The sequence below is a fragment of the Stegostoma tigrinum genome, chromosome 7 (genome assembly GCF_030684315.1).
Source record: "Stegostoma tigrinum isolate sSteTig4 chromosome 7, sSteTig4.hap1, whole genome shotgun sequence".
NCBI classification, from domain to species: Eukaryota; Metazoa; Chordata; class Chondrichthyes; order Orectolobiformes; family Stegostomatidae; genus Stegostoma; species Stegostoma tigrinum.
Genome location: NC_081360.1, coordinates 49,529,864 through 49,542,084, shown reverse-complemented (window position 1 = coordinate 49,542,084; position 12,221 = coordinate 49,529,864). Strand labels below are relative to the sequence as shown.

The window sequence follows — 12,221 nt, the reverse complement described above, 5'->3', positions numbered from 1 at the left end:
ACATCCTGGGGGTTACGATTGACTAGAACCTCTATTGGACTCACCACATAAACACAGTGGCTACAAGAGCAGGCCAGTAGCTAGGAATACTGCGGCAAGTAACTCACTTCCTGACTCCTCAAAAGCTGTCCGCCAACTACAAGGCACACAGGACGCTGATGGAATACTCCCCATTTTCCCGGATGAGTGCAGCCCCAACAACAACCAAGAAGCTTGACACCATCCAGGACAAAGCAGCCCGCTTGATTGACACTACATCTACAAGCATCCACTCTCTCCCCCACCAATGCTCAGTAGCAGCAGTGCGTACTATCTGCAAGATGCACTGCAGAAACTCACCAAAGATCCTCAGACAGCATCTTTCAAACCCATGACCACTTCCATCCAGAAGGACAAGGACATCAGTCGTATAGGAACACCACCACCTCCAAGTTCCCATCCAAGTCATTCACCATCCTGACTTGGAAATATATTGCCATTCCTTCAGTGCCACTGGGTCAAACTCCTAGAATTCCCTCCTTATTAGCTTTGTGGGTCAACCCACAGCAGGAGGACTGCAGCAGCTTGGGAAGGCAGCTCACCACCACCTTCTCAAGGACAACTCGGAATGGGCAAGAAATGATGGCCAGCCAGCAACACCCATATCCCTCAAATGAATAGAAAAAAAAAACACCTCGGGATTAGGGAGCTTTCTTATCAGGTAAGGTTCAGCAGGTTGGATTTATACCTGCTGGAGTTCAGAAGAGTGAAAGGTGATCGTATTGAAACGTAAGATTGTAATGGGACATCACAGAGTGAATGCTGAGATAATGTTTCCCTTGTGGAGATCTGGAGAAGGAGGCTGGAGGGTAGGCTCAATTTAAAGTGTCTCCCATTGAAGATGGAGATGTGAAAGATTTATTTAACTCTCTAGAGGTTCATTAGTTATGGATTTATCTTTCCAAAAGAGCAGTGGCTGTTGAGTCATTAAATATATTTGAGGCCAAGTTATGCAGATTTTTGATCTATGAGTGAGTTAAGGATTGTGGAGGTAGACCAGAAAGTGGAGTTGAGCTCACTATCAGATCAACAGTGATCTCAGTAAAAAGTCCAACTGCCATCAATCGAGATATCAATCGCCTCAACCTCTCCACCCCTCTCACCCACTCCAGCCTCTGCCCTGCAGAACATGCAGCCCTCCGCTCCCTCCACTCCAATTCCAATCTCACTATCAAGCCCGCAGACAAGGGAGGCACAGTTGTAGTATGGCACACTGACCTCTACATCACCGAGGCCAGACGCCAACTCTCCGGCACCTCCTCCTACCGCCCCCGGATCGTGACCGCACCCCCGAGCACCAAACCATTCACAACCTCATCACCTCAGGTGACCTCCCACCCATAGCCTCCAACCTCATTGTTCCCCAACCCCGCACCGCCCGCTTCTATCTCCTTCCCAAAATCCACAAACCCGCCTGCCCTGGTCGACCCATTGTCTCCGCCTGCTCCTGCCCCACCTAACTGATCTCCACCTATCTGGACTCCATTTGCTCCCCTTGGTCCAGGAACTCTCTACCTACTGTCCGTGACACCACCCACACCCTCCACCTCCTCCAGAACTTCCAATTCCCCGGTCCCCAACACTTCATTTTCACCATGAATGTCCAGTCCCTATACACCTGCATTCCTCATGCAGATGGCCTCAAGGCCCTCTTCCGCACCTACACTGGCCCTAAACCCCACCACTTCTTCTGTTACATTGATGACTGTATTGGCGCTGCCTCATGCTCCCAAGAGGACCTCGAACAGTTCATCCACTTCACCAACACCTGCCACCCCAACCTCAAGTTCCTGGACATCTCTGTCACTATCTCAGGCAACCACCGAGAAACCGAAGTCCATTTCAAGCCCACTGACTCCCACAGCTACCTAGAATACACCTCCTCCCACCCACCTTCCTGCAAAAATTCCATCCCCTGTTCCCAATTCCTTCGCCTCCACCGCATCTGCTCCCAAGATGAGGCATTCCACTCCTGTACATCCCAGATGTCCTCGTTCATCAAGGACACCAACTTACCCACTGCAGTGGTCGAGAACTCCCTCAACCGAGTCTCCCGCATTTCCCGCAACTCATCCCTCACACCCTGTCCCTGCAATAACCGCCAACAGAGAATTCCCCCTCGTCCTCACATACCACTCCACAAACCTCTGGATACAACGCATCATCCTCCGACACTTCCGCCATCTACAATCCGACCCCACCATTAAAGGCATTTTTCCATCCCCACCCTTGTCTGCCTTCCAGAGAGACCACTCTCTCCGGGACTGCCTTGTCCGCTCCACCCTCCCCTCCAACCCCACCACATGCACCTCTTCCTCCTGCAACCGCAGGAAGTGCTACATTTGCTCCCACACCTCCTCCCTCACCCCATCCCAGGCCCCAAGATGACTTTCCATATCAAGCAGATGTTCACCTGCACGTCCAACAATATGGTATACAGCGTCCGCTGTATCCATTTTGGTTGCCTCTACATTGGGCAAACCAAGTGCAGGGAACTGCTTTGCAGAACATCGTGCTCGGTTCGCAATAAACAACTGCACCTCCCAGTCGCGAACCATTTTAACTCCCCCTCTCATTCCTTAGACGACATGTCCATCTTGGGCCTCCTGCAGTGCCATAATAGTGCCACCCAAAGGTTGCAGGAACAGCAACTCATATTCCGCTTGGGAATCCTGCAGCCCAATGGTATCAATGTGGATTTCACCAGCTTCAAAATCTCCCCTCCCCCCACTGCATCCCAAAACCAGCCCAACTCATCCTCGCCTCCCTAAACTGTTCTCCCTCTCACCTATCCCTTCCTCCCACATCAAGCCGCACCTCCATTTCCGACCTACTAACCTCATCCCACCTCCTTGACCTGTCCGTCCTCCCCGGACTGTCCTATCCCCTCCCAACCTCCCCACCTATACTCTCCTCTCCACCTATCTTCTGTATCCATCTTCGGTCCGTCTCCCCCTCTCTCCCTATTTATTTCAGAATCCTCTCCCCATCACCTTTTTCTAATGAAGGGTCTGGGCCCGAAACATTAGCTTTTGTGCTCCTAAGGTGCTGCTTGGCCTGCTGTGTTCATCCAGCTCCATACTTTGTAATCTGGTGTTGTGTTTTGTTTCATGCTGAGGATGTCAATATACTTTCCAAACATGTGAATCAGGACCAGGAGTAGGCCATTCAGTACCTCGAGCCTGTTCCGTCATTACTTAAGATCTGATTGCAACTCCAAATCCACATAGCCTCCTCCTTCTGATAACCCTTCACCCCTTGCTTAACAATAATCTGTTTACCTGTGCATAAAAATGTTCAAGAACTGTGCTCTCACAGATTTTTCAGAAAGGGTGTTTCAAGGACTCACAACCAGTTTTTGAGAAAAGAAATTCACATAATCTTTGTTTCAAATGGTTGACACTGATCTTTAAACAGCTGCCCCTAGTTCTGTTTTCTTCCTCAAGAGTTAATATCCTCTTCTCACCTACCCTTCAGGATTTTACATGTGTCAATTGTCTTCTAAACAACGGCCAATACAAACCTAGCCTTTCCTCAAGACAACTTGTCCATTCCAGGTAATAGTTTCATAAACCTTCTCTGAACAGCTTCCAATTTATTTACATCCTTCCTTAAGAACTGTGCTGTCCACCAGCTCCCTGTATAATTGAAGTATAATCTCCCTACTTTTTGAAAACATTCTGTTACTTACCTAATTACTTGCTGCACCTGTGTACTAGCTATTTGTGATTCATGCACAAGGACATCCAGAACTCTTTGAATCTCAGACCTCTGCTAACTCTCATTATTGCATTTTCTTTTCTTCTTCCTGCTAAAATGGACAACTCCACTTTTTCTCACATTATACTCCATTAATCACATCTTTGCACACTCACACTGCACTTTTGAACTTATAGTTGAGGGAAGATCTTTAATGAAGCAGCTGAAAATGGTTGAACGTCAGACACACCCCTGAGGAACTGCAGAGATGTCCTTGAATCAAGCTGACTGACCTGCAGTCACAACAGCCATCTTATTCGTGCCAGATATGACTCCAGTCAGCGGAGAGTTAACTCCAGGAGACAGATTTTGATGCAATATATGATGCCATTGTTTTCTACTATGTGAACTTTTTCAGGTTATTTTGTTTATTTGTTACTGAGAATTACTTTCGTACAGTTTAACATGCAAATCAAAACTGAAGTATCAGTTCATAGAATTAAAAATTATTCCAAGCCTTTGAGGTAATTTTTAAAATAGCAATATATCCAGTAATTGCAAGGAATATATGTTATCTTTGCCACAAAGAAAAATGCCAATTTCCTTAAACGTTTTTGACATGTGAAAACATCCATTGTCAAAACAGTGAAAACTGTAGCAAAAACCTTACATTATTAATCTGAATTGACATGCTATCCTCACTATTATAAAAGAAAAAATCTGTACACATACTGGCTCACATTTGTTCAGCTTCGCTCATGGGTAGTGTCATCTCTGTGTGAGAATGTTGTACATTCAGTAATCACTCCAGGGCCTTGGGTGCACGATTTCAGCTGATTCTTAGTGCTAACTTTGGCTTTATTGCACTGTGAAATCTAGGGGAAGAGACAGAATTCATGGCCCCAGTAATGTTCCTAGCCCAGGGCCCAGCCCCCCATCCCCACCCCCCCACCCCCACGCACCCCCCCATCCCTCGACATCAGGCATTCTCAACATCTGGGCCAGCTATTCAGCCCTGATCTATCACTCTGACCCTAGTCAGAACTGCTACCTTTCAGGTGACCCGATAAACCTCCCCATGTCTGGGTGGGTTTCCTCCGGGTGCTCCAGTTTCCTGTTACAGTCTAAAGATGTGCAGGCTACCTGGACTGGTCATGCAAATTCGTCTGTAGTGTTCAGGGATGTGTAGATTAGGTTTGTTATAAGGGGATGGATCTGGGTGGGATGCTCCGAGGGTTGGTGTGGACACATTGGGCTGAAAGGCCTGTATCCACACTTGTAGAAGTTCGGTGATTCTATGAAACCATGACCATAGGTTCTCAGCTCAATCTAAAAGACTTTTGGCACCATTTGAAGAATAGCTCTGCTGCTGTTCTGGTGATCATTTATCTCTCATGCAACACTTGAAACAAATGATCAGATCATTTACTTAACTGCTATTTGTGAGATCCAGTTGTCCAAATTGGCACCTTCATTTTCTGCAATAGTGACTACATTTCAAAATAATTGGTTCTAAAATGTTTTGGTATATCTTGAGTTTATGGAAGTAATAATGAAAGAACAAGTTATTTTCCTTCTTTTTTTTCATTCTTGCATCCCTCTTCATGTTTAATGTCCCAAAACTGCAGCCTTCTGTCCCAAACTGGTCTGAGTTAGTTGTTCTGAACGAAGAGCCACTTGGTATTTGACAACTGATCTCTGCACTTGTGTGAGGGAGTGTACACTTACCAATTTTTACCCACTTAAGACCTACTGTAAGGCTACAATTTTCCCCACTTTGAGGTAATGAGAATTGTGATAAAGCAAATAATTGAGTGCGTGCCACCTCAATCCCTATCAGCAATTAAGCACTGGGCAAGAACTTCCATTAGCTATCATCTCAACCCGCCAGCAATAAGACCCCAAGTGATTAATTATGAGTTACTTAAGGGCCTCAACTAGCCACCAATCTGATTATCTGCCTTTCCAGCAGGAGACAAAAGTGGACGATACCCCCGCTCAGAAACCAGGGCAATATGACTGCTGAGTTGTGTCGTGAGTAGGCCCTTGAAGGCTAACACCTCAACCTTGCTGGCAACAACCCTGACTCCCTGTCCTTGCAGCCCTCACTCTCAAGACCTGAAAGTACTTACCTTCTTACCATGGTATCCCCAGAAAACTAGGCCCACAGCCTTGATCTCTGGCACCCAGTAGTTACCAGGCTGTGATTGGCCCACAAGTTCTGGTGAGGCATGATTTCAGCATTACGGTCTGTGACCAAAATGATTGGAGCATGATCAGCTCAGCTTTCCCATTGATGGGATTTGACATTATCCCAGCAGCTGGTACTACTGGCCAAATCAAATCCTAGAATGAAATCTGGCTTGATAAATCATAAAGAAGATAACACGGTGTGAGGCTGGATGAACACAGCAGGACAAGCAGCATCAGAGGAGCAGGAAAGCTTGACGTTTCGGGCCAGGACCCTTCTTCAGAATCTCTCTTGATAAATCATTTTTCTTTTCAGAGCTCCACTTGAAAGATTTCTTCAGTTTCTTACCCCACAAATACTGCAACACATGCTGAGTTTCTCCAGCATTCTCTGTTTGTTTCAGATTTCCAGCATCCACTGTATTTTGATCTTACACATTTATTTTTAATTATAGTTGATGTGGGAGTGAGTCATTGAAACATAGTAATACCAGACTGCAGAGCTTCTTTAACAACAGGACAGAAATTTGTTACACAAGAGATGACTTACAACTAAAACAAGCTATCAATGTATAGAACCTACTTAGAAAAATATCTTAAACACCAAGCAAATCAAATTTAAACCTATTTCCCAAAACCATCAATATACATTGATTCAAATCTAAAGAAACTACACTTCTTTGTTAAATCTTTAAGTTCAATTTAGCTAATTCTCCCTATTTTCTGTCCTGTGATCTGTGGCGTGTTCTTACATGAACGCTTAAAAAAGTGAGAGATTAGACTTTCTCCACTTATAATAACTTGCAGACTTCTGGTCAAACACTCCCAGTCTGGAAACTGTAGAAAATAAACTTTGCTGTTGAAGCAACCCATTCCCTTTCAGTGATCTGGAAAAGCTCCATTCTAGAAGAGAGACTACACTTGCTTCTGACTCCAGTCAGGTCTCCTCAGAACTGACTGTCTGGCCTATTTTATTTTAAATAGCCCTTCAGAAATGTAACCAACACACATTACTTGGAAATCTAAATTGCAAAAAATGGATAATGTATATAAAAAGTCACACACTTTTCATCAGAGTGACTGCATATTCATGTTATCATTAGGAGCACCTTTTCCCATGTCCATAATATTGCTGAAATTCTTCTTTCTGTCAACTTAATTGCTGCTAAAACCTTTTATATCTTTAATATTTCTTTAACCAATTCTATCCTATGTCTCCCACAATCTATCCTCCGTAAACACTGAGTTATCCAGAATGCTGCAACCCAACTCTTAACTTAGACTAAATCCAATTATCTATTTCCTCATGTGCTCATTGACTTGCATTGACTCCCAGCCAAGGAGGACTTACTTTTAAGATTCCTACCTTTGTTTTGAAATGCCTTCAGGACCTTATCTGCCCCTATCTCCGTTATCGTCTCCACCTCTCAACATTTCAAGATATATTGAGCTTATTTAAATTTGGCCTATTGAGCTTCTCTCATTAATCACTCCATCATTTTGGCTCAACCTTTAGATCGCTTAGGATTAAAGCTCTGGATTCCCTCCCATCACCTCTTTGCCATTCCAGCTCAGTTACCAACTTAATGATATTCCTTAAAACTTACATCTTTGACCAAGCCTTTGATCATCTGAAGTGATATCTCTTTATGTGTTAAAGGCACTAAAGTAATATAAATTTCTTTATAAATTGCATGTTGTGTTATTTAATGCACCATAATTCTGTTGGTGGCATACATAATGTGCCACACATATAGCATACACTAAGCAGATGAGATACAAGTATAAACTTACACCTTTGTGTTACAGATTTTCGAAAACCTGAACAAGGCCAGAAAGCATAATCAATATTTGCATATAAGTCTTATCCTAGGAAAGTGAAACATTAATGTGTTCTCCTAAATGCCAATGAAGCACGTTTCTGAACTCAGTAGTCACATAAAATGATGCTGCATGCAATAGAAATGTTACCATTGAGGAAAAAATGGGGGAATATCAGAACCTTATCAACAAATGCTGATCTTATGTAACTTGGATGCCCATTTTTTTATCGCAGCAGTTGGAAACTAGTGTGCAATTCTTTGCCATGCTGTCTGGTCTGTAATTGTCAGTAAAGATGTTACAGAACTCCCTATTAGGCAAATCTAGAAGTTCCCAATTGATATTCAAAGTAAAACTCAATGTCCACGTTTCCATCATTACCAAAAAGTTGATCTGACAGAGACCTGAGTTCTGAGGAAAGGTCACGAGACCGGAAACGTTAACTCTGTTTTCTCCCTCACAGATGTTGCCAGACCTGCTGAGCTTTTCCAGCAACTTTGTTTTTGTTCCTGAGAAAATATTACTGTTTCTGGCTAGAATGCACCAAATTCAGTGCCAGATTCATTGCCTGTACCTGAAGTTCAGTGAAAGACACTCTTTGGTCTGCCCAAAACTGGTTGGTCTTCCAGCACAAAGAGTTGACCCTGACCAAGAGTTGCAGACTAGCACATTCCAAAGCCTAGGACTACATGCAGAGAGATGCACTAAAGCTTGGGGCAACCGTTGGCCAAGGTTCAGTGGGGAAAGACTACCATGTAAGGTCTTTCACTTAAAGTACAATGGGGCTCTGTTCAGTTATCAGACCCTCCTGGTGCCCCAAACATCTGTAAGTAGTATTTTGCACGAGTAAGAACTCCAATGATTTTTTGTTTCTCCAAATGCAAAGACTGTACACCGAATTGATTTAATGACTCTCTGTGTATATTAAAAAATGTATTTATAAAGTATATTTTAGAAATAAAAAAATTCATGTGATATTGTCAGAACAGATTATTTCTTCGTTATTGTTTACAGTCAGATAGCAAATGCCGTTGGACTGCAAGTATGTCCTCATTTCATCGGCCATGGGATAGGCTCTTATTTTCATGGACATCCTGAAATTTGGCATCATGGTAAGTTCTTACACCTTGATTCCTGCATTAGAATAATAATTTTCATTAATACTTGTAAGGTTCCTTTAACTAATTTGTTTCTTCTTGTTATTTCGTAATGTCTTGAAATACAGAATAGAGAGCATTAAATAAGATTCCAAGTAATGTTTTACATTGCTTACTTATTGCATTCGTCTACAGGTATGTGTTACATTATAATGTTCTGACCTATTTTATTAGATATGAACTAATGGACAGGCAAAGATCAAGTCAACTGCAGATCATCATCTGCCCCATGATATAACTTATGGCAGCGCAGGTTCAAACTAGAAAGATACTTTTCTAGGACTGGCAGCAAGATGTTCTTCCTTGCACATGTGATCAAAACACAGAATTTTCTGGTTTGTTACTAAAGGCAAAAGCGCTGGTACAATTTTAAAAACAGCTCTTTAGGTGATAGGAGCATAGTTGTGTGCGTGGGGGGAGGGTTTTGGCAGAAGTAAGGGACTGTAGTTGCTTTCTGGACACACAAGCTAAGATGGACTAAATGGTCTTCCTCGTCTTGTATTGGTTATTTCTGTTTCTTCGTATTTAAGTAGTACTTAGTACCAATTCTCTAAATATTTACATCCTTCTGAATTTCTTAAAGTCTTTTTGTCATGGTCATTATGCTTGTGAAGCATTTTCTATGTATCTTAATCTTCTTGTTTGTCTCATCTCCTGCAAGATGGACTAACACAGAATTAACCAACGTCTACTGAGTATGTAGCACAATCTATATGCACCTGGTGTGTCAGTGTGTCGATGAGTATGTCTATTTCTGTGTTCTTTGTTTACTTTTCTGTCTGTTTTTAAAAATTTAACACCCCCAACCATTTTGTCCTCATGTCTTAGTTTCTGTAAATCTACATTTTGAATCTGCAAATTTGAATATCAAAATTTTAATATTTCTTAAGAGGCAAGTTGTTCTGGTTGGAAAGTCATCATATATGTCTATGCATATATACTACAGCCCAATTTTAATTCAAAGGTTTTGAACTTGAAGAATTCAACGGAGATAAACTTAGCATCTGAAAGTTGTTGGAGGTATGTGAAGACTATATGCAAATATTTATAACAATAGTTTGTATTTATATAGCAGCTCAAACAAAATAAATAAAATCCCACAACAAACCTAATCAAACAAAATTTGAAATCCAAACACATAAGGAAATTATACAGTAGGTGTCCAAAAGCTGTGTCAAAGAGAGAGTTAAAAGTGAATAGAGGCAGAGAAGTTTGGCATGGAACTTCGAGAATTTAGGGTCTGGGCAACTGCACACATAACTACCAGTGATGGGATGAAAACTGGAAGTAGGAATTTATGTTTCTTTTTGAGAATTATTATCTTTTAATATCCTTATTATGGTTTAACCCTAATTTTAGTACATTGTACAGCAATTGGGGAAGCAGTATGCCTGCTGTAAAGTTTTATTTTCACAAACGTCAGTAATTCATTTTCATGTTTAAAACTTTTTCTGAAAGATAATAAAAGAAGCCTACTTGTGCTTGATTCAAATCTCATGTTTGTCAGAAACAAATGTCAGCATGCTTTGCAACTTGTATGAATGTACTAGCTGCAAAACTGCTCACTTTCCATTCTACTCACTAAACACAGATCCTGTGCAAAAGCTAAATATTTTATCAATTCAACTATTTAAAATATCACAACTCATCATTAAAATTCCTATCCTGAGAAAAGATTTTGGTGAACACAAATCTTCTCCACCACCAATTTTTTTTAGAAACAACATGGACATGGATTACGCAAAACTACTAAACATAAATATATTAAAGGACAACTTGTCTTATTGCTTTCCATCAGACTAGTATTTGATACCCTTTACAGCTTTGTGAACCAGATAATGAGCTTAGTCAAATAACCTGAATCACATTTGTGAGCGATTAAATAATATAGAATCAAATGCATTTGTGTTAAATTCAGAGAAAATGAATTGTTTAACAAAGTCTTGATTCTCTATGAGCAAATCTTAACTTGAACCTTGTTTCCATGATTAGTGTGGAATGAATTTGCATCCTGCTGACGCAAATTGAAATCTTCTGATACAAATTACAATATGTTTACACACAGCAAGCCAGCAACTGTAATTCACAGTAGATGTTATTGGGAAAGCCAGCACATGCATATGCCAGAGGCAGGTGAAATTTGTTTACTTAGATGTCTTTGTAAAAAACAAAATGTGCAGTTTTGGCAATTTAAGAGTTGTATTGTAAAAGGTAATTTGTTTTCAAGACACTTACTAGAAGCCCTCCCCCACAAATCCTTCTGTCACCTCCTGATGAGGACATGTTGAACAGCCTAGCCACTGCAAAGCACTCTGCATGAAAAATGTGATTCAGCAGCACCTGGCATTTTACTCAAACTTCTAATTACTTCGCTCCAGAACAATATTACATCTGCACCCTGGAGATAGGAGATCTGTTGCTGCCCTGTAGCTTACATTGAAGGAAATAATGACATAGAGATGTAGAAAACCAGAAGCTCTATGTTAACTGAGTATTTCTCAATTAACTTAGGATTTTTCAATAATGTTACAGCTATTCTCATTATATGAATGACATAATAAAAGAAACGGCAGAAGGATCTCTAAACAGGACATTAGCTTATCTTACTTCATTTTAAATGCCTGTACATCTGATGTGCATTTTCAGAATTCTGTGTTTTATTTCCTGTGAATTGTATGGAAGTCTGAATAAAAGCTGGAATTGTGTTTTTCTTGCCTTATTAATGACAGTAGTATAACCAGCAATATATACTTTGATTTACCCGTTACAAATGAACAATGAAATAATCTACTGTAAGAAGCAACACACAAGTGCAAGTAACAGAGTAATGTTTTGAGAAGGAGAAGACCATTAGCCCATCCAATCTACCCATCTAAGCCTTATTGTTAGCCTAAAGCTAATAATTTTTGTATCCTTTGTTGACAATAAGACCATAAGGTATGAGCAGAATTAGGTTCTTTGGCCCATTGAGTCTCTTCCACCATTCGATTATGGCTGATGTCAACACCATTCTCCTGCTTTCTCTCCATAAACCTTGTTCCTGTTACCATTCAAGAATCTATCTACCTCAGTATTAAACACACTCGACAACTTGGCCTCCACAACCCTCTGCATCAATGAGTTCCACAGTTTAACAGTCCTTGGGTTGAAGAGATTCCTCCTCTCTCAGTTCTAAAGTATTATCCCTTCACTCTGAGGCTGTAACGTCAGGTCCTCATCTCTCCTATTAGTGCAAACATCTCTCCACATCCACTGTATCCAGTCCACTCAGTGTTCTGCAAGCTTCAATCAGATCCCCCCTTTATCATTCTGAAC

At 41.5% G+C, this 12,221-nt stretch overlaps 1 protein-coding gene and 1 long non-coding RNA gene across 4 annotated transcripts in view; one reads left to right on the top strand and one right to left on the bottom strand.

Annotated features, from left to right (window-relative positions):
* The window catches only part of LOC125454224 (uncharacterized), a 109,669-nt gene that overhangs the window by 75,991 nt on the left and 21,457 nt on the right, over nucleotides 1-12,221 (bottom strand). The window lies entirely within an intron of this gene.
* metap1d (methionyl aminopeptidase type 1D (mitochondrial)) overlaps nucleotides 1-12,221 on the top strand; it is a 151,428-nt gene that overhangs the window by 129,119 nt on the left and 10,088 nt on the right. For both annotated transcript variants that reach the window (XM_048534771.2, XM_048534772.2), the window contains one exon: nucleotides 8,764-8,861. In XM_048534771.2, the coding sequence (XP_048390728.1) occupies nucleotides 8,764-8,861 (98 nt within the window). The remainder of the gene's footprint in view (nucleotides 1-8,763; nucleotides 8,862-12,221) is intronic.